The sequence below is a fragment of the Eschscholzia californica genome, unplaced genomic scaffold (genome assembly GCF_041429995.1).
Source record: "Eschscholzia californica isolate CP2 unplaced genomic scaffold, dmEscCali1.0.p SCAF_2, whole genome shotgun sequence".
In the NCBI taxonomy this organism is placed as follows: domain Eukaryota; kingdom Viridiplantae; phylum Streptophyta; class Magnoliopsida; order Ranunculales; family Papaveraceae; genus Eschscholzia; species Eschscholzia californica.
Window position 1 is genome coordinate 46,282,798 of NW_028238309.1, and position 22,976 is coordinate 46,305,773.

Genomic DNA, 22,976 nt, shown 5'->3' on the forward strand with positions numbered 1-22,976 from the left:
TAAGAGCGAGCAAAGGTTTAGGGGTGAAGCAAAATCCCGCCCACTAGCTATAGTTGGGTCGGCAGGCACTACCAATGTTGGTTGTAGAATGTACAAAACATCAAATTCGTTCGAATACATGATGCTCAAACCAGAGATGTATTTTAAATACTAGTAATTTAGATTTTTTTTTTTTTTGTGTGTTCAAGTTATTCTCGTCACACCCCAACTTTGGCAGATAGGTGACAGACTGTTGGCCAGTCCTACCAAATTTCATTTGGCTAATTCCGGTTCCTTATCTATTTTATGACAAACTTACTATTTGGCCTACCACCTTTCCATAAATTTCATTTTCAATCAATAAACTAAGTACTAAACTTCAAAGAGATGACTTTGACCAACTAGGGTAACCAACTGTGTCTAATGGGTGGATTCATGAAACAAGATAACTGGGGGTTGAATGGTGTATAGAAATCAGAGGTGGGGTCTGAAAATGATGTTTTCATTTAATGTGAACTATTGGCATGAAGACCATTGCGGGAGTTATGGGTCCCAAGGTAGTGTTTGTTTTTTTCTCCAGACCGGATCCAATTTTTACTCGAGGTGACTCTGTGCCTAGTTTGAGACCATTTGTTTTTGTCAGTATTCGTCTGAATTTTTAGATTCATTTGAGATAGACAATCTAAATTCATACAATAAGAAGGGAAAAAATGTCATCTAAATTAGTCTGAATGACTGATTTAAATTGATTTTTAGATTCATTTGAGTTAGACAATCTAAATTCATACAATAAAAAGGGAAAAAATGTCATCTAAATTAATCCTAATATGTTTAATTTGAAACAGACTATTAATAAAAGTTAAGCTACCTAATGACCAAACTGATATGAGATATATCTGTTTGGAGCTTTTATTTAACGATTAAGTCAGATGTCAAGATTGAGTAGAATTTCCATTTCACATAAAAGAGAAAACATCTAAAAATGCAAAAGAAACAAAGTTTTTGGCATTTTCTTGAGAGGGGGATGGGCGTGGTACAAGTCGAATTACCCTATAAAACCACAAGTCTGTTTTCTCACATGCAATTCTTACATGTAATCAAGTCTCGGATGGGGTTGGTTGTGCAGTTACAAGGCTATTATTATTGACCATAAGAGGGATATATATGTACAGACATATCTCTCTTGAATTATAATTATTGAACAGATAGAGGAGGTGCCAACTTAGCTTTTTCTAGTGAGATATTTAGATACATATTAAAAATACTTGTCTAACAAGGGTAAGAAAGTCTGCTATTTGTGTTGCTTTTCTTCTGAAACATAATAGGAGGTTGTGTGATCGATTTTGAGTTGTAGTTTGGGTCTTTCTATCACGGCTCTTTAGGTTATCTAACTCAATATCAACTGACAATGAGTAGAGATGACCTAAACATTATATTTTTGGTTGCTAGATAAATCTTCTCTCATGTGTGACTATTCTCACAATAATAAGTTATAAATTAACTAATAACTCTTGGTTGGAGTGTTAAGAGGTATAATCTTCCACCTTAGAGGTCAACGGTTCGAGGCACACGCTGAACAATTTTTTTAAAAAAATTTATAAATTATAATTCGAAAAGATTTACAAAATTTTATTTTGCACTTTATATGTTTGTTCTAGTTTTAGATATATTAGATACGAAGTTACAACCCAAAAAAATATGGCTAAACAATATAAGGACTCCTTAATTTAAAATGTAAGAAACCACACAAAATTAAACACATCACAAGTAGTAATCAATTCCTAAAAACAAAGAACAATTACCAAATTTCATTGATTCACAGTTTGATTATTTAACATAAAAAGAAACCAAACAAAAAAGAATTAATCACTCAAAAGTATATATTTAACTTACTTGATAAGTTGTATTACATCAAATTATCAACCCTAAACTTTCTTCCTACTCCTCCCACAACCACCACCACCACCACTAGAACCACCACCCAACCACCCAAAAGGATCCATATTCATGGTAATAGATAGAATTTTGTAAATCAAACAAAATACCCTTCCCGCCAAATTTGAAGCTTCTTTGATCTTGAATTCATCTTTTTCCCGCCAAATAATTGATACTCTTAACTCCTCTTGTTCTTACTTCCCCATAACAAACAGAAATAGAATACAATCCTGAAAAAAACACCCCAAGCAAGAGTAATCCACAAACAATTCCACTTACTAAGTTGAGTGATTCCTTGATCTTGTAATATATCCATTCCTGTCGTAACACAACTAGTCGGTGTTAACGGAAAACCTAAAGAATCGCTCAACGACTTCAACAATTTTTCTTTCATTTCTTCGGGTACTCCTTTTAATGGCGTATTATCGAAGATTTGAGCTCCTCTAATAAAACATTTATTAGGATCTTCGAACTCGTTCATTAGAACCGCTTCAAATGGGTATTTAATCAAAGATATATAATGAAACCATAACCAGTATGATGGAATTCTATCTCTGTTCATAAAGAATCCACTAAATAAGAGGAAATATGCAAGAACGGCGACAACAACTGTATAACCTAACATAACTTGGCTAACGACCGAAGATAAGAAAGTAACGAAAGAACTTCCTGCCCAAAATGAGGCTAAGATTATCAAGAAAAAGAAAAGAAACCCGGAAGCTCCCCCTGCTAGACCAACTGACCAATAAGTAATTACTGCGAATGCAGCCGAGAGAAGAATTAGGGCAGGAATATCACATATCGATCGAGAAAGAACATAAGATGATCGACGATAAGCATTATAAGCAGTTTCTCTCATGAAGATAAACTTTTCTTGAAGGAAAACAGGTAATGCTTCAGCACAAGTATAATAAGTAGTAGACATAGCGAAGGCTAAAAACCCTAATCTTTCTTTTAAACCTCTTGGTGAATTATCAAGATGCCAGAAAACAGTAGCTAAGATAAAACCAGTTACCATTACAGCTCCTAATCTTATAGTAAAAAGTTCTGGCATTCGTTTAGCATTCAATAACGATCGTTTCGATAAAACCCCAATTTCAATCCAAGGTGGGTTAGCGAAAATTTCCATTGTTGATGAAAAATTCGGATCGTTATTCGTTGAACCAGAGACTAGTTTCCCTTTCGAAATACTAGCACTAATTGCATCTTTCAATGATAAATCAGAGTAATCAGGAACTCTACCATTAGAAGAAGCTAGTTTTTTGTTGTTAGCTATCCATGTTTTGTTGAATTGGACTAAACTTTTAGTTCGCGACGGAGTGCCTTCGAGTTCACGAATAAAATCTAAGGCGTATTCAGTTCGATTTTCGTTTTCTGGAATCGGGTGACCGAATTCTTCGAAGAAACGAGGGAGATTCGAAGGGGAACCATTAAAAACAGTTTGTCCTCTAGATAAAAAGATAACTCGATCGAGAAGACCTAGAATTCGATAACTAGGTTGATGAATTGACATCATAACTATACTTCCAGTTTGAGCAATTCTTTGAAGAACTTTAACAACCATATAAGCACTCGTCGAATCTAAACCCGAAGTTGGTTCATCAAGAAACAAAACAATAGGATCATGAATAATATCAGTACCAATTGAAACTCGACGACGTTCACCACCTGAAACACCTCTATGACCTTCATCACCAATAACAGTTTTAGCAGCATTTCTTAACCCTAATTGATCAATTAAAGCTTGAACTCTAGCTTTTTTCTTAGACTTAGAAAGCGAACGAGGTAATCGAAATTCAGCAGAAAACATTAGGGTTTCTTCAACAGTTAACATTGGATAAAGAAGATCATCTTGCATAACATAAGCAGAGATTACCTTTTGAAGACGAGATTGTAAAATTTCACCATTTAAAGTAATTGTTCCTTTTAAACTTCCTTTCGAAATTCGATTACCAAGAGCATCAATTAAAGTTGATTTACCAGATCCACTAGCACCAAGAACAGCAAGAATTTCACCATCTCTAGCTTCACCAGAGATATCATTCAACAGAGTCTTTTTATTAGGGTTTACCATTGATGAATTGTTGTTGTTGTTGTTGTCATCATCAGTAGTTGTTCCAAGTTTGTTTTTTCGACGAAAACAAATTGGAATATTCATTTTACCTTTAGTTTTAACACTATAAGTAAGATTATTAAAAGAAAGAACAAATGGTACAGATCTTGGAACAGAACGACGACGATCAAGATCATTCATTTCAAGAACAACATCATTATCAACCCTAGTTGAATCACCAACATGTTTAAGAAGTTCACCTAAAGTAGGTGACATTCTAGCTTCTTGATTCCAATCATCACTATGATCACCATCTTCCATATTAATAAGATCTTCTTCTTGTTCTTGTTCTAGTTCTTGTTTTTGTTCTTTTTGGTGTTCTTGAGGTCTGATGATTCGGTTAGGAAACCCTAATCTTTCGTTAAAACTGGTGCTAGATCGAAAACGAGACATTCGTGAAGGAGAGATGGAATATTTTTTTTTTTTGTTATGATTGAGAGAATTTGTTAGGATAGAAGGAAGGTTTTATAAGGAAAGAAGAAAAATGGAGGGAGTGTGAAAAAGTGAGAACGGTTAAAGGTGAAGGAGGGAAATGATGAGGAAAAGAGAGTTTTTATTTTTTATTTAATTTTTTGGGGGGTGGGTTTAAGAGAGATTCACACATTTCTCACTCATTACCTTCTTGCACACAATTCACACTTATTAGTGTATTAAGTTGGCAGTTGGGAGTTCAAAGTTTTGAGTAAATGCTTTGTTGTTATTGTGATTTCCAAATTCATGTTAAGAGTTCTGTCATTCTAATGGTACCCTTCTTCTACTTATCAGAGAATTTGTGCAAGCCTAAATTAAAATCTTGTGTTATAACATATTTTTCTAAATATCCTAATTATCAAATAAATTTTTTTTTTCTTAAAGAGCACTCTGAGGGAGAACTGTAATTTGGCATAAATTCGTAGTCGTTTGAAAACTGATGTGGTCGACTTTCATTAATTAAGTTGTTCTCTCTCCACATGACCCAACTAATGGAAGTCGACCACGTCAGCCTTCACCCTGTGGTCAGCTCAGGATTTCAGGACTAGTAGCATTTTTATTTTTCAAGTACTTCGGTGTGTTATTTTGGGACAAACATCTGTGACAAAAATAACGATATTTTTTTACCTAATAATAGCAGGACATTTGTTATTAATTTCTCTCTTACTTAGATTTTTTTTTTCTTTTTTACAAGGTAATGTTTAATTACAATGATTGTGTTTTCTAACATTGTATTTTAAGTAAATTTATTTATACCGTAAACGTTAAAATAAGTTTCTAAATGGAACTATGAACCACATGAATAAGAAATAAGCTCTGGTCTAGAAAAGAAAAAGATAAAAGTGCTTTTTAAACCCTAACATTCATGACTTCCTGGGGGAAAAAGAAAGTAGTATCAAAACTTTGGGTTGAGAATAAATTTTTGGATGGATTGATACAGTATAAAAATTAATGAGGAGACAAGTTAGGTCGAAAAGATGGAGAAGGAAAGATGATGGGCAAAGCATGTGTAAGCATTTAAATCTAGTAAGTAGGAATTAGGTGAATGGGTGGCTCACTCATCTTCTCATTCAACTCCTTTTTTTTTTTCTCATTCATTGACCTTAGGGTTTAGCAGTTAGCACCACCCCTCCAAACCAAAGGTCTACTCATTCTCTAGAACTTATGGGATTTCCAAGACCATCCAACTGCATTCCTATTTTACAGCTACCAATAAGTACATTCCAACATTAATTCATATAAATTCTCATGGAGAGTTCTATTTGATAACGAAGTAATCCGTCATTTTTGTCTTAGGAGTTGATGTGACATGTATTTTAATGGTGGCCTAACAAATTATAACGTATTTTTAAGTCTACAGATGGAAATAAAGAGAAAAATTGTCAGCAACGATAAATTATCTAATAAAAATTGAGATATTTAACTACTAATGTATAAAGTAAGTTTCTTGTATTTTACTTTAGAAGCATAAGGAACAAGAAAGACAATAAAACTACAATAGGCATTGTACAAAGATGTTCATTTCTCTCCAACTATGATTAGCCAAAGCAATTCAACCATAAAGTGAAACATAAAATTCGATTGTGGCAAGAACCTATACCATTAGGTTTCATTGTTTCAAAGGGTGAGATTTAATTGACAAGTTTTGTAAATAAAGTGCTCCAATGACACAACATGTTAGTTAAATGTAATAGGACGACATTTTTTTGTAGATAAATAGTTCCATGAGGTCTATTTAAACCCGTTTAACTTTACCATATGGTTTTCGTCTCTTATTGTGAAGATTTGCTCCTTGATTCTCAACGGATCTAAGAGCATCTCCAGCCCCAGCCAGACAGAGGCCATAAATTCAAATTTATGGCCTCCGCCCGGCACTCCAGGCCCAGTCGCCTGGCCCGGAGGCTGGAGTCGGTGCTTCAGTCGCCCCTAACATTAGGGGCGACTGAAGCTGTCCCCAAGTGACCGTTGGAGACCCAACGGTCACATTGGGGGCTGATCTTGGCCGTTGGATTATCCAACGGCCAGATCTTCCTTAAATTTTTTTTGTAAAATAAAAAAAACTAAAAAAATTAAAAATGATTTAAGAAATAAAAATAACTAAAATATTAAAACCAATATTAACAATAAAAACTTACACATTAATAATTAAAATACATCCCATGAAAGTGTCGGTGTCCGAATAATTTTTCAACCTTGGAAAAAAATGTATTTCAAAAATAGTTCAAACACGTGTTTTGTATATACACAAAACCACACATGTTTCTCGCACAGGAACAAAAACGCCACACACGCATTTCACACATAAACAAATTTTCGGCCTCAAGAGAGGCTGGAGTTGGAGCTGAATTTTAGAGGCTGAGCTGAGGCCAAAAATTTTGAGTGAAAAAGTGGTTTTTTCGGCCTAAGACAGGCTGGGGTTGGAGATTCTCTAACAACCAACAACTCGAGTTCAATGAATCATGCTTCAAAATAGATAGTCCCCTCATTTAATTGTATACAATTAATTCTCAATATGGAATTTGCTGTACGTTTAGGGCAAGAAAAATTGCCTACCACCAACAATCTTAGATATGATTAATTTTGGTACATGAGAGTAACAAAAGAATTAAACAGGGGAGTTCACAATCTTTCCCTTTCAAATTGATTAAGCAAATCTTAACTCCCACTCTTAATAAGACATTTTGGCCCAACATTTCGGCGGATCTTGAGACATTCTTACCAAACTGATTAAGCCAAAAATGAGATTTTTATTACAAAGTTGCAACTTTATTAGTTACTACTAACTCTTAGAAGTTGTCAAGTTGACTTTTAGTTGTTACTTCAAGTTAAAAGAGGAGATTTGAATAGTGCTTTTTACTATCTTGACTTCTTCCTTTCCTTCTAAGAAGATAAGTCAAAATGTGTAGTTGGGCAGATATCCCTTTGCTCCTTCCCATTTCCTACTTTATTAGGGCGTGTTTGGTCCGTCCACTTGTCCAAAAAAAAAAAAAAAAATCTTCACTTAGTTATGGTGATGCATTTATAGCACATAACTTATTGGTCAACTAACTTACCTATTGAATCTTCATCAAAAAAAAAAAAAGGTCAGCGCTTAGGGGAAAGCTAAATAGTTTCCGGAGTGTGAAGACTTGGTCAAAAATTAGTCAATTTTATTTAGGGAGAAAGCAAAATAGCTTCTCCACCTCAGCTCCCTCTCTCTCCACCTCACTTCTCTCCCTCCACCTCATCTTCTCTCTCCACCTCATCTTCTCTCTCTCTTCTCCGATTAGGTCGCCGGACGAAAAATTTTCCGGCCGGCGACCATGAAAAAAAGTTCCGATCTGTTCTTCAACAGACCGGAACTCCGGCGAAGGGAAACCCCTTCGCCGGAGTTTCTAGAGAGAGAGAGTGAGTGAATTTTTTTTTTTTTTTTTTTCATGGTCGCCGCCCGGAAAGTTTTCCGGTCGGCGACCTAATCGGAGAAGAGAGAGAGAAGATGAGGTGGAGGGAGGTGAGGGGGAGAATTTTTATTTTGAACCATATTCCCTATAAAATATGTTTCCCCGGAAACTTTTCAAAATTTTGCATATTCCCTTTAAAATTTCACACCCCGGAAACTATTTAGCTTTCCCCAAAGCGCTGGCAAAAAAAAACTTACCTATTGAATGATTGATTTTCCATTTTGGAGCAAGGCTCCTAGTCTGCTTTGGTATTAGGTTATATATTATTGTTCTCTAGGTTAGCCATGGTGCTTCAATGGCAGCCCGACCTTTCCTCCTCTAGTAATCTTGCTCGAGTAGGGGGTGGGATTTGGGCCAGTGGTCTGACACCCGCACACATTCAAAAGGTATGTGGATGTTGGTGACTGAGTAAGTCAAAACCTGTTTGCCCGATAGATTTTTTAACAGACGGGCGCGGGCAAAGGAACCTAGCAAGAGTACCACGTGAGTCCGTTCGTTTAGGGGCGGTAGGGGCGGGTGTCCAAGATAAATATGAACTATTAAATGTTTTGTTCACATCTAAGATACTCCTTTAGTACTTACCAATCACTTTAAAATAATTTGAAATCAACTCAAAACTAATAATAAACAGTATCCAAGTGGTTTAACCACTTAAAAAAATTTCAAACGCTTGATTAAAAGATAAATTTATGAAAATAACATAGAGCTTTTGCATTAATATAAAAAGAATTGAAGCATTTATTCACTAATCCTTCTTTAGAGAGCGAAATGCAGATTATATCTTTCAGAAAGTACAAAAAGTCCAAAGATTTTGGTGAAGATTTTAGAATAAAATTTGATATGACAATGAAGGAAAAAGAATAAGACATATGGGTTGTGCTCATCTTCAAAACAGGCGCGACGAAATACCTAAAAAGGTGGGACGCGTAGAAAATAGCAGGTCTAGACCAAAAGAAACACCCACAATTATATCTGAGTTTGGATTGGCATTGAACATTTTTACTTATGCAAGAGGTTATATTATGGCTACTTCTAGTCTTTTTTTTCTAGGTGAAATATAACCGTAATCATTCTTTGTTAGATATGTCGTTTTCAATCATATGAAACCAACAATGGATGGACTCAGCAATGTCGGATTGAAATTTGTTACTTTTATTATTTGTTTAATAGTATTATTTGTACAATCGACATTATTGGTGAACACCAAATCACCTCACAAATTTGTCAGTAGATGACCTAAAAGGTCTTTTTTTTTTAAGAAAAATTTGACCTAAAAGGTAAATTGATTCTAGACATCACCAATACTTACTAAAAGGTAAGATATGCTAATTGATATGCATAAGTTTGGTGAATTGAGAACATTTGATTATAATTACCTTTATATGTTTTTGAGATCATCAGTTTTAAGAAAAATGAAAAGACAATAATATTAATAATAATAGTAATAAATGTTGTTGGTCCGAATCATAACATACACTAAATATACAAGTCAACGAACTTGCATGGGACAGACTATAGTCAATCAGATTTAATCCCAATTGATTCAGGGACAACTTAATTTTCACACGAAATCACCACAACCACTACTTCTGACCGCCGCCACCACCACTGTCACTAACATTTTTTTTCCTAATTCTCTCACTGTTCTGAAATCTTAGATCAGAGGTTCCATTGAAACTCTTCTCTGCTTGTCAAAGGTTGAAAGTGTTAGAGGAAACTCTATACCTGTTGTTCGAGAAGGAGGACTGATCCCGTATCAAACTAAGAGGGGTTCGCAGAAGAATTTTTTTCTTCCGAAAAATGAGGGTGCAGAAAGGTAATTTCTTTTTAGAGTCCAAGGAAAAAAATGATAGGGGTTGTAGTAAAGGTGATTAAGTGAAGATGAAGATGTGTACAAAGATTAGGAAAGAAAATATAAACATGTTAATTTTGAAGGTAAAAATAAGGTGCCTCCAAATCAATTGAGTCAACTGCGGTTGACTAAAATCACATGCCCCAAAACCAAGAAGTGGAAGCCTGCAAATCTCTAAACGAAAATGTATATCCTCTCTTACCCAAAAAAGAGTAGAACCGCGTGAGATAAATACTAGACTACGTTTTCATTAAAAAAAAAAATACTAGACTACCTAAAACCAAAACTGCAAGTTCATACTGATATCATCTTCAAGGACGTGATTTGTTTTAAAAACGTATCTTTTCCGTGTTTTACTTGGTGACAAGTACATTTTGAAGTTTGATGTTCAAGGTCCCAGGAGGCAGTAGGTCTTTCTACTTACACATTAGTATAACAATAACAACTAGTGAACCAAGCGGGTGGCTTCGGTCCGGGCAAAAACTTCGATCTCTCATGGTTTCTGGCTGAGCTCTATCTTGCTGGTATTGGATTGCTTTTCGAATAAACACGCTATGATTTCTTTGTTATAGGATTTCCTTGGTAGGTACCCGAGTCCTTCACTTGCAAGCATTGAATATCTTATACTGTATGAGTTAATATTAAGTTCTAGATATCAATTTCGACGAGAATTCTTGCACACTCATAATTGGTAGTTTTTTCTCATTATCTAAATTTAAATTATCAGACTCATGTAGACTAAAATTCAGCTAAAATCAAAGGGCCATCTACAATGAGACAAAAACAAGCATTCTGAAAACCAATTCTATTTAATTCAAACCTGAAATCACATTTCAGATTTGACTTAAAAAAACCCATTCCCCTAGCTTTGTTTGAGGTTGAATCTGATCATTTCCATCACATAACAGAGCCGTCTCTATTTTATGGAAAAAATTATCTTGCTATGTTTCTGAAGTGAGGACTAAACAAAATAGCATTAAGAATGAAATACTGTTCACATATGTTGCACTAACTCTGTCAAAATTGAGTTTTCATGAAGAACTAGAAACATGTAAAGGGAAAAGATATCGAAGTTCATTTCGGAATTCCCGAAAAGACATTCTTGTTACAGAAAAAATGACAGTTGTAATCGAGATACCTGTGGCAATCATGCTTCTGCAGTTCTTCCTTTAAGATTCTCTTACTCTGATTTGGCCTTGATTGATTTTCTCGATCTTGCACCACTCGTACACCTACCAATGAACTTGAGAATCTCGTCGATCAAAATCACTGGTAAGGCAACAGCCAAAACCAAGAGCCATTCGTTCAGGCTAAGAGGGACGATTCCGAAAACTTGGGCTAGGAATGGGACATACAAGATCAAGAAATGCAGACCAAAGGAGACAGACATGGCTACAAGGAGCCATGGGTTAACCCAAGGTGGCATACTCAAGAGACTACCATCTTCAGATAAAGCATTAAGTGAGTTGAACATCTCGATGGCGACCAATACGGAGAGAGAAAGTGTCATTGCTTTGATTTTACCCGTCTGGAAATAATCACATGGGTTAGAGTCGAAGGAGAAATTTTGAGACCCAGCTGTGAACGGAGAAACTTTGAAACCCTCCCAGGAAGAACACTGATCCCAGTTGGAGAGTTGAGAATAGGTGACGAGTGTGTGGCCATCTCCACTGAGATCGATTCCTAAAAATGAGCTATGTGTAAACCATATGATGAAGACACCAACTGTTGCTACTCCGACATAGAGCCCAATAACCTGTATCAGATTAAAATTTAGTCAGAATAGATGAGCAAATTATCATTCATTTGGGAAGAGAGGAAGGGAAAAGGTGAAGAAGTACCAGATAGCGGAAGAGAATCCAAGCATTGATTAATGAGTCGTCACTTCTTCGTGGGGGTTTCTTCATTATATCTTTATCTGGCGGGTTGAAACCTAAAGCTGTTGCAGGTGGGCCATCGGTCACAAGATTTACCCACAAAAGCTGGACGGGGATTAGACCTTCAGGAATGCCTAAAGCTGCTGTTAGGAATATGGAGGCCACCTCGCCGATATTTGAGGAAATCATGTACCTTGAGTAACGCAAAAGTAGATGGAGAAACATTAGTTGAGTAACTAGAAGCAGTAAGGGAAAACAATTCTGTAATACATTATTGTCTAGCATTTAGATGGTTTGAAAGTTCTGTTTCAGCTTTGGTGCTTACAGGTAACTTAACCAAAAACATTTGATTGAAATCAGATCTTAAATCTTAAGTTCGAAAGCAATTTGAGGGAGAAATCTGTTTTTGTTTTCGTGTTAAAGGGTCTGAAACCCGAGATCAACCAAGACGATAGTGCAAATGCAAACACATTTTCATTATAAAAGGAGAGCTATATTAAAAACGGATTCATGAAATGAATATAGGGAACACATAAGCAAGTTCGGTAGATGCCTGATAAAAGCCTTCATGTTGTTATATATAGATCTGCCTTCACCAACTGCAGCAACAATTGTACTGAAATTATCGTCTGCTAATACCATGTCAGACGCTTCCTTCGCTACCTGGAGAGAAGATTTGTATTACAAGTACGTTCCATGGAAAAAGTGACGACAAAAAAATGAGTACACTAAGGCCTAAGCTAATTAAGACAAAATGTTTCATAGACTATCATCATTCAGTTTGAACGTCACGATTGATTATCACAAGACCATACAAACATCTGTCAGGTAGGATACAGTACTGTAAAATATAATCGAAAAAACCAATATTTTTCACAAGACCATTGAGAAAGTAGGCTGTCAGGCTACATGCTAAGGGACTAAGTCTACAAGATGCACAACTAATAACTTTTTTAGGATACTAACGTTTGAAATCAAACATTGGGAGGCACATTATCAGATTTATTCTGATCAAACAAATTTCACACATTATATGAAACAGATTAAAAAGCAAATATATGGACTTATAGTTATCTGCTATATATCCATTATAAGTGTAAGCCAAGGAACTTCCCTGTAACTGGAACATTCAATTATCAATGATCATAAAGGCACAGTTGCTAACCGATATGGGTATGTACATCGGAAAAAGATACGGAAGGACATTGATATTGGGGGGAATAGTTACTACTTGAAATTGAATTAGCAAGTAACTGAGTTGTGAAGACTGATGAGACACCAGTCACACCACTAACAAAAATTAAAATAAAAGGTGGTACCTCAGTTCCAGCAATGCCCATTGCAATTCCAATATCAGCTAATTTCAATGCAGGGGCATCATTCACACCATCACCAGTCATTGCAACCACTTCACCGTCTTCTTTGAGAAGCCTCACTATCTCTTGCTTATGCCTTGGTTCAGCTCTAGAGAAAAGAAGGCCCCCAGTTTGCCTTAAATGAGCTTTTTGATTGCGAAGTTCCATAAATTCTTTTCCTGTCAAACTTTTCGAAGAAATGTTTTCCCCTGGTTCAAATACACCAATTTCACGGCAGATTGCTTCAGCTGTATTCTTATTATCTCCTGTAATAACCATAACGCGGATTCCAGCTTCTCTGCAGTCCTCAATTGCTTTATGTACCTCTTCTCGAGGAGGATCCTACAATAACATGAAAGTTTTAAATGAGAAATCTTACCCCAATGAAGAAACTGATCTGAAACTGATAATTACAGAATCAGACGACAGTGAAGGAATGAAAACAGCAAAATTAATTTGCAAATAGGGGCAAGATACTCACTCTTAGCCCAGCCAAGCCAGCAAAAATAAGATCTGACTCGATGCTTGGGTAATTGGCAGGGTTGAGTAACAGACCATGAGCTGGGTGGTCTTCATCACCATTATATGTTGCAAATTCTGTGAGCTCCTCCTTGTAAGCAAAACCTAAACAACGTAGTGCAGACGAAGACATTTCATGAAGGTTTTGTAAGATCAGGTTTCTTGTTTTCTGATCCATCTGAACAACTGAACCATCAAGCAACTGGACACCAACACTTCTCTCCAACAAATTCTCTACCGCACCCTGAGACAGAAGATGCATTTCCGACTTATGAAGAATTCAATAGTGTGAGAAGCCTGGTAATCATTTTTATGGAAGAAAAAGTACGTATAGGATAGAAGAATACCGGTAAATCCATGTTAGTCATTACAGTAATCACAACATTAGTTTTACATATTTGAACAAGAATGTGATCGAAAAACAAAAATATATGAAAGGGGCAGTGAGCCTTTTAATATGAGCATTCATGCAGATCCAGTGAGAAGCCTACAAACTAATTGGAGCATTACTTAAATAACTACTCTATAAGTTCGGAGTCCCTACTTATTATATGCTTCAAAATATATTTCATCTTTTGGAAGCCTAAAAACACGCTGCCACCCCATCAGTTAGTTATTAATATACTATCTTCTATATGCTTCTCAAGCTAAGTCACTGATATGCATAAAGCATAATGACACAATAATATCGTAGTCCACTGAAAAATAACTGAGAAAATACACCAACTTAAGAGAGCAAATTCTGCAGATAAACTTTTGAATAGGAGGAACCACAAAAAGGGCGAAGCTGAAACTAAAGAAACCCTATTCTCACCAGTCACCACGCGCACACTGAATGTAATTCTGAATAGAAAAAGTCGGGAGAAAATACCTTCACTAGTAATGAATTTTTCCCCGACTCTGACTTGACAATAACTCCCATGGATTTTCGATCACGGTCGAACTCAAGAGTAGCAATCCGATGTTCAACAGCGTTCCATCGCCGGCAACAACCTTAAAACATAGACAGAAACCATCGTGAACATCCTCTAACACAAGTTAAAATAAATCACAACAGCTAAGTAAAGTTGCAACATACGTAGGGCATCAACCGATTCAGAAGGTGGCTTATCGGAGCCTTCAGGCAACCCCATTTTCTCAACTAGAACCTGGAAAGAGAAAAAGAAAACATATCAGCGAAGTGGAGTTTTACCACATTTACATGCTTAAAAAATTCGGGAACAACTGTTACACTAATAGTCAACAAGTCAGAGGCTCACAACAAATAATACGAGGTGAACATTCAAAAAAGAGATAGTTAAACTTATCAGGCAGAGACTAAAGCATGGCGTATAAACTAACCGTTGTTCCCTAGAGTTTCCGTGGCTAATAGACATAATATTACATTCAATCTGTTACCCTAAGGAACCACCGAAGTTATAATTTTTCTAAAAACTATATTACTTATTAACTACTTTCAAATGTAAAATCTGTAATTCAAAATTCAGGGACCAAAATATGAAGCTAACACCATGAAAAGGAGAAAGTTTTCTCACCTTCAATGCTGCTTCAGTGGGCATTCCATTTGAAACATAGTGATTGGCAGATTGTGTAACACCAGCATCATTGCAAATAGCAGCAATCTTTGCCATTGTCTGAAGATTTGCATCCATATGACCAGTAGGCCAGTCATGTATCTTCCCATCATTAGGATTATACGTTGTCCCTTCGACTCTGAAAGCCCGAGTTTTCTCCACACTAGACCCCATAGCCACAAGCTTGGCCACGGCCATCTGATTAGTGGTAAGAGTGCCCGTCTTGTCAGAGCAAATAACGGTTGTACAACCCAAAGTCTCAACACTAGGCAATTTCCTTACTAAAGCATTCTTCTGAGCCATTTTACGGGTACCAAGTGCCAAACAAGTTGTGATTACTGCTGGTAATCCTTCAGGAATTGCAGCCACAGCTAATGCCACGGCAATCTCGAAATAGTAAGTACATTTCTCAAAAGAGAACTTAAAATTTCTTGGCCACCCATTCACATACTCCCAAGTTAAGAAATACTTAACATTGATGAGCCAAACAAGCGCACAAATAACTCCAATTATAGCTGTCAGCTGCTCACCAAATTCATTCAACTTCTTCTTCAATGGAGTATCTTCTTCAACTTGTGAAGCTTCATGAATCTGAGAATGCAATTTTCCAATCTCTGTATTCATACCAGTTTGGGTTACCAAGCAGATGAAGTTTCCATTAACAACTGTTGTTCCAGCAAAAACCATACAAATCTTTCCAACAATATCTGTATCAGCTTGAACAACCTTATTGGTTTTATTAACTGCTTCACATTCTCCAGTAAGAGAACTCTGTTCAACCCTAGCAGTAGAACTTACTAAACTCAAAACCCTCATATCAGCTGGAACTTTATCACCTACTTTAAGCTCAACAAGATCACCAGGAACAAGATCTTTAGCAGGTATATTTGGAATTCTATTTCCTCCCCTAATTACAGTAGCTTGTTCAGATTGGATTTCTTTTAAAGCTTCTAGGGCTTTTTCTGCGTTACTCTCTTGCCAAATTCCAACAATTGCGTTCACAATCAAAATCAAGAAAATAACTAGAGGCTCTACAAATGCAGTAATATCCATTTTACCTCCTTCACCACCATCATACCAAGCTAAAACAAATGAAATAACAGCAGCAGCAAGAAGAATTCTTACTAATGTATCTTTGAATTGATCGATAATAAGACTCCAAATTGATGCACCTTCATGTTTTTCCAACTCATTTGAACCATAAATTTGTCGCCTTTTTTCTACTTCTTCACTTGTTAAACCAATATCTTTCTTCACCTTATACTCCTTCAAACAATCTTCAACATCTTTAGACCAAGCTGGAAACTTTTTCCATTCATCAGATAATTCAGATCCATCATAATCTTGCCCTACTTTCCCCATTGAAAATTGAAAAAAAAAATATCACAAATCAAATTCGTCAAGTTAACAACGAAATTTTCCTCTAAAAATAGTCAGAAAATTAATGAATTTCAACTAAGTAAACTCATACTCCACTGATTTGACAAAAAGTAATATACGAAACCCTAACCAAAAGAAAGAAATCGAATACTAATAATAATCCTCCACTCTTGTCCAAGAATCTACGGAAGTTTCAATTCAAAGAACAAAACAGAGAGAACAAGAAAGGAATAATAACATCAACTGTGAACAAAAGCATAAACGAGTGAGATATTTTTTAGGGTTTCTATCAATCAGATTTACAATCTACTACTGTATTCGTTATCTTTTTCTCTCTCTAACTTTCCTCTCTCTCTCTCTCTAGATCGAAAGTGAGGGCGCCTTCATCGACGATTTGATTATGACTTCTTCTCTTCCTTAAAAGGAGCGGAAAAGAACTTTCTCTCTTTCGCGGAAACGGACTTGTTTCTTCCTAAAATACTCAATGATTATATCAACCACGTCATTTTCATACGATTTAGCCAATTGAAAAAAGACACGTGGGACTCTGTTAATAGATATTAGAAATACTCACTTTATGTGGGTGAAATTGACCTTCATGTTCATTTATCATATCACGGGCCAAAGTCTGGCAATTCTGGTTTTTTATTTGTTTCACCCACTCTATGATTAGGTGGAGGTTACGGCTCATCATCTACTCTACGATTTTAAGTAGGTGGATAAAATCGACGGTTTATCTTCGTATGCCTTAAACAAGGACCATAATTGAGAGATTAGTGCGTGATCAAGCAGAGAAGGCAAAACCCGGGTTATGGGTATTGGGCCGGGCTAGTGAAAAGCAAAAAAGGCATATTTTAGACATCGCCCTAACTATTTGTGTGATATTTGGTGTGCGTCCCAATTTTTAAATCTGCCTTGATTACCCCTAATTGTGTGCTTGTATGTGAAAAGTTTAGTGTGTGCGACTGAGATATGCCACCAGGACGAAATTACCCCTCTTTTACATAAACAATCTCAATCCAAATTATGTTCGTCGCCATCTATCACTACTTTCACCAGCCGTCACTCGCGCCACGTCCATCTATATATATTTCCTGCACATACCATCATTATCTTCTTCACGAACGACCACCACATGATGATGGTAGTCATTGGTGAAAGAGAAAATGAAAATAGTGGGTGATGGTGCTCGGTTGAGGAGAAGATGATGGTGGTGGTGGTCAATGAAGGTAGTGGTCGATGAAGGTGGTGGTCGGTAAAGGTCAAAGTGGTAAATGATGGTGACAGTAACATTTCTTGTGTTGAAGTTGTTGATACAAACAAAGGTAATTTTATCATAAGTCACTGTGTCATTGGCATGAGAAACACTTAATCACAATTACAGAAAAAGTCACCATTCAGAGAGCAATATATTTTTAAAATGTGGGTAAATATCAAATATCACTTAACAGACAAATATCTTTGTCAAAATAACCCAAAAGAACAATAAATAAATGCATCAAGTATCTATAAGGTACTAAGTTGTTTACATAAAAATTTCAGACCATCAATCATCCATCATCCAGTAAGAGAAACACAATAATCCCATAAAACACCAACACTCAACTTAAAGGGCTTTCACTTTATAGAAAGACGATAATCTTTTTTCAGATCTTAGACCCTAGTAGAGGGAAGCTGACCCCGCTTATAGTTTGAGCAACCAAACTAATATTCAACACTTCAATTTTATTCATTCTGCAATTAAAACAACTTGTAACTCATAATATTTTATATTGCTAAGAGATTTTTAACTTAGAAAAAGATAACTGATATGCAGTTTCGCAGTTCTCATCTCGAAGATTATCTTTAGAAAACCAAGGTAATTTTATATATATAGGAAATCGAGGTCTGAAATGGCAGTATATATATAATACATGTTCATGATATTGTGTAATAAAAGGAATTAAGGGTGCAAAGATCTGAATAGAGATCTGGAAGTTTTCTGAAATTGGGGTTTTGTGTTTATTTTATATACATATTGTGGCTGGCAAAAGAGTGGGGTGTTTCCATGGTTAGTGGATCTTGCGTTTTGGAATACGGATCTGTACTGTTCTGTCCATCATTTTGGCCTACATACCTTCACTTGTCCTTTTTCTTTCATTTCTCACATTTTCTTAATCTTTTACTCTATTTGGTGATTGATCCAATCTTTTATGAATATTACTAAATTAGATTTCCCCCTTATAAGAAGCCACCGAGAAATTGTGAACAAATATTTGTTGTTCTATAAAAGATTCTCTAATAGCATGGATTCATTTTATTTGGGTTTAATAACAGATAAACGATACATGTGCAATTTGTGCTGAGTTGGGGAACAGTAGGCAGAGCAAATAATATAGAATACTTATAAGCTCGTAGTTTTCTTCTTGGTTGCAAATCCAAATTTAATTTTCTTGTTCAAGGTCTTGAAATTCAGGTTCTTTTTGTGGATGTTAGGTCATTGCCGACTATCAAATGGGTGACACGATTGAAGAGTGTCCGGTTGAACAGCTAGTTATAACCTACCTATGAGAAATAGGATTTTTGAGGGAGAGGCCCAAAAAATGGAGGGTAAATAAGCATTACCCCCAGCCCAAAAAAAAAATTAGAACCCAGTCCAAATTCTCAGGACAGCTCACAGTTTCCTGGTTTTTATTTTATTTATCCCTCTTTTACCCCTCCACGGGAAATTTCTGTGTTTTCTGACAATCTGACGGACGACAGCGAATCAATTAATTCCCCGTACATGACGTCATGTCAGAGAAACATTCAGATTTTCTGAAAATTCAAAAATGGCGCCATTTTTTGACGAAATTTCAGCCAATTTTTTTGGATCCCTCCCATTATATTTTGTTTCAACTCCTTCTTTCTTCTTATTTATACATCCAAAAATCTTCTTTTCATCATTCTTATTTTGTTTTTCACATTTTATCTTCTTCATCTCTTTCAATCTCTAAAAACATAAATTTTCTTTTCTTTCTCTCTCTAAAAGTTTTATTTTCTTATTTTTGGATGTCCATCATTCTTTTTTGTTTCACATTTTATTTTCTTCATCTCTTTCAATCTCTAAAAACATCAATTTTCTGTTCTTACTCTCTCTAAAAGTTTTATGTTCTCATTTTTGGGTGTTCATCATTCTTATTTTGTTTCACATTTTATCTTCTTCATCTCTTTCAATCTCTATAAACATCAAAGTTTTCTGTCTCTCTCTCTAAAAGTTTTATGTTCTTATTTTTCTTCTTCATCACTCTTATTTGTTTCACATTTTATCTTCTTCATCTCTAAAAACATCAAAGTACATAACCAAATGTCCAGTGCACAGAACCATTTCCGGTACAGGAGAAAATTCCCAGTTCAAAAGTGTCCAGTACTAAACCAAATGACCAGTACATAGAACAATTCCCGGTGCACAAGAAAATTCCCCAGTACAAAAATGTCTAGTGCATAACCAAATGACGAGTACACAGAACAATTCCCGGTACACAAGAAAATTCCCACTACAAAAATTTCTAGTACATAACCAAATGGCTTGTACACAGAACAATTCCCGGTACACAAGAAAATTCCCAGTACAAAAATGTGTAGTACATATCTAAAAAATGACCAGTACACTAAATAGTTCCCGGTACACAAGAAAATTTCTTTATACAAATCAATGAAATACTACCAAAAATGAAGAAATTTGTTGAGATTGGAAAGAGATCAGAAATAAATCTGGAAAAAAAGAACGAAATTTGTTGAGATTGGAGAGAGAAATATGTGTGGGAGAAAATAAATAAGAAATAAGAAATAAATCTGGAAAAAAGAACGAAAATGGCAAGTTGGTAAATTTTGTAATGGCAATTCTGTAAATTCATGGAAAGTACAAGGTTTAATGTCAGGTGCGTCAGACTATTTTCCAAAAAAATTCGAATTTCCCGGGAATTTTTCGATGGCAATTTTGTGAATTTATGGAAAGTACACAGTCTGATGGGAGGCGTGTCAGATTACTTGTCAGAAATTTTCGAATTTCCCGGGAATTTTTCGATGGTCGTTTCGTAAATTTCAAAAAGAATAAGGGTGTTTCGGAAATTCCACCCCTAGCCTGACTTTTTTGGACCTGCCCCTCATTCTTTATCTGCAGTGGGCCTGATACATATTGTTGGGCTGATTTTGGGCCTTTTGCCCAACCCCTCTGAGAAATATTAAATCTTTTGGAAAAATGAACGGAAATGGTAAAGAAGAATAAAATGGAGGAAAACTCTCACTTTAAATTGTTTTTTCTTTGAATATTGACTACAATGGTCATTACATGATATGTCGATACGATGTGATAAACACGATAACTGCCTAATTACGACTGACCTAAAGCTCGACGAGTTAAATCGCCTAAAAAGACCACATAAACTATTTTATTTATAGCAAAGTTCAATATTCTTGGATTTGCACTTCCACATGATCGAACCTAAGACCTCCGCATTGCGAAGTAGATGCACGGCTACTAGTAATTGGCCTTACTTTATATTGTTGTCTTGTTGTGTTCTCTCACTTCTATTCTAACTTGTGTTGTCGTATTTTCCCCCCATTGACATCTACAATGGGCTTGCTCTCGAGCTAAGTGGGCCTACTTCTTGGAGCCAAGTGGGCCTACCTTTTGAAGCCTAACAAAGGTGTTGGGCTTCATAGTATTTCTTTGTGCAAGTTCTAAAGGCACTTCTTTTTCCGCTTAAGGAGCTCATCGCGTGCAACTCCACGAACTTATGTCGCAAATGGTGCATGTTCTCCAGTACCTTGGGCTAAGCTGTCGAATATGATAACCGAAAATAGTGAAATGGGAATCACTATTCAATCTCTAGATTTAAACCACAACTCGCATCAATATGTTACGTATTATCGATAGGTGTTCTAGCCCAGACCAACTCAACACACTCTATGTTGTTTATCTACCTAATAATATTTCACAATCAAATTTACGTATTGTATGTTGTTTATGAACCCACCTAACAAAGTGATCTAAATAGTTCTATATTTTGGGAAAATTTAATCAAATTAGGAACTTCTCAAATATCCATCAATCAAAATATATTCAATTTGCTTTTCAATCTATCTCTTGGTTAACAACTACCACATAAAATAATGGAATAAACAGTCATAACTAATTATGTTAAATGATTCATTGTTTCTCATTAACACCCAAATACACCTAAACCCACTCAAGAAAAAAGAAAAGAAAATAAAGAACAGAGTCCCTCACTCAAACATCTCTCTCTCTCTCTCTCTCTCTCTCTCTCTCTCTCTCTCTCTCTCTCTCTCTCTCATACCTTTCTTCATTTCTCACTACAAATTTAAACTTTCCCCTGTATTGCCAAAAATTTAACCCACCTTGAACTTATCAAAGAAAAGAAGAAGAAGAAGAATGAATACCAGAAACAGTATATCAAGTTGTGTAAATGACATCAAAACTAGTACTCTGCCTATGAGAGCTACATATATGAATGTATACAAGTGGCCGGAATCCGACACAGAATTCATGAAGTCTATGACTTCAAAAATCCATAATAAGGGTAGCATCCAAAAAGAGATGAATTCACCAAAAGTGGTAGATTCTATTTCTTGCCGGCAGATTTATCTGAGAAGTTATAGATTTTCAAAGAAAGAAACTGTGCAGGAAAAAACTAAGAAATGTTTTGGAAAAGTTAAAGGAAGGGTAAGGGTTGTTCATCATTTTCATGATCAAAGGAGGAAGATGAAGAAAGTTAAGGTTAATAATGGTGGAATTAGAAGGAAGTATTTTGCTGCTCTGTTTTCTTTGTTTCATAGATTGCTTACCTGCACTGCCAGTGTTGATGTTGTGGATACTAAAGGTTAAATATATATATTTTTTTCTCTTCTACAAAGATATTATTTGATAAGTTTATTCAATTGGAAGAGAAGGGGTGCTCACTATTATTTTTTATAAAATTGTTATCTTAGATATAGATTGATCAATGTAAAAAGATTTCACCAAAAAATACACACAAAAAGAAATAATAATGAACATCAACCGAAAACTAGGAAAATATTTTTCTTTTGTATATATATTAAGGTTGTTGGCTGAATAAGTAAGTTTGTTTGCAAAGCTCAAGAAGTATGTAGGTAACCCTTCCCCTAGGGTTTGGTATATGACTATAAAAGACTATATGAATAAAATTCCCCTTGAGAATTTTGAAGTATTAGTTTTGAGCATTTCTATCACTCTCCTTTAGATTTGTATTTTTCTGTTTTCTAATGCATGCATATGTTTGGGTTAAAGCATAATTATGAATTGGATTAGACAACTCCTATCCTATGTCATGCCTTTTATAAAAAAAAAAACACTCTTTGGACTCTTTCCTTAGGATGACGTAATTTGGACGGTTAACCTCATTAATATATAAAGAGAAGATTATATAGATAAACATCATCGCCTCATAGACGGGTAACCAAAATGCCCCACGTGGTGGTA

At 35.6% G+C, this 22,976-nt stretch overlaps 1 protein-coding gene and 1 pseudogene across 2 annotated transcripts; both read right to left on the reverse strand.

The window, feature by feature from the left end:
• Positions 1–1,761: 1,761 nt before the first annotated feature.
• On the reverse strand, positions 1,762–4,772 carry LOC147558383 (ABC transporter G family member 6 pseudogene; annotated as a pseudogene). Its single transcript, XR_015234367.1, has one exon. The product of XR_015234367.1 is annotated as an ABC transporter G family member 6 pseudogene (transcript).
• A 5,973-nt stretch (positions 4,773–10,745) lies between these two features.
• On the reverse strand, positions 10,746–16,886 carry LOC147558384 (calcium-transporting ATPase 4, endoplasmic reticulum-type-like). Its single transcript, XM_086660035.1, has 8 exons — positions 15,077–16,886; positions 14,620–14,689; positions 14,413–14,534; positions 13,504–13,785; positions 12,987–13,364; positions 12,221–12,330; positions 11,632–11,860; positions 10,746–11,546 (listed from the first exon to the last, which is right to left on the reverse strand). Exons 1-8 carry the CDS (start codon positions 16,475–16,477, stop codon positions 10,971–10,973), a joined length of 3,168 nt encoding a protein of 1,055 aa, XP_086516161.1. The 5' UTR covers positions 16,478–16,886; the 3' UTR covers positions 10,746–10,970.
• Between the last annotated feature and the right edge of the window lie 6,090 nt (positions 16,887–22,976).

Bases quoted from the DNA above. Each gene is read 5' to 3' on its own strand.
- LOC147558384 (XM_086660035.1), bottom strand. From the start codon at position 16,477: ATGGGGAAAGTAGGGCAAGATTATGATGGATCTGAATTATCTGATGAA. The intron at 13,786-14,412 runs GTATTTTCTCCC...CTTCTGTCTCAG, and splicing joins AAAATTCATTACTAGTGAAG to GGTGCGGTAGAGAATTTGTT. The intron at 12,331-12,986 runs GTACCACCTTTT...TCTTCTCTCCAG, and splicing joins TGGGCATTGCTGGAACTGAG to GTAGCGAAGGAAGCGTCTGA.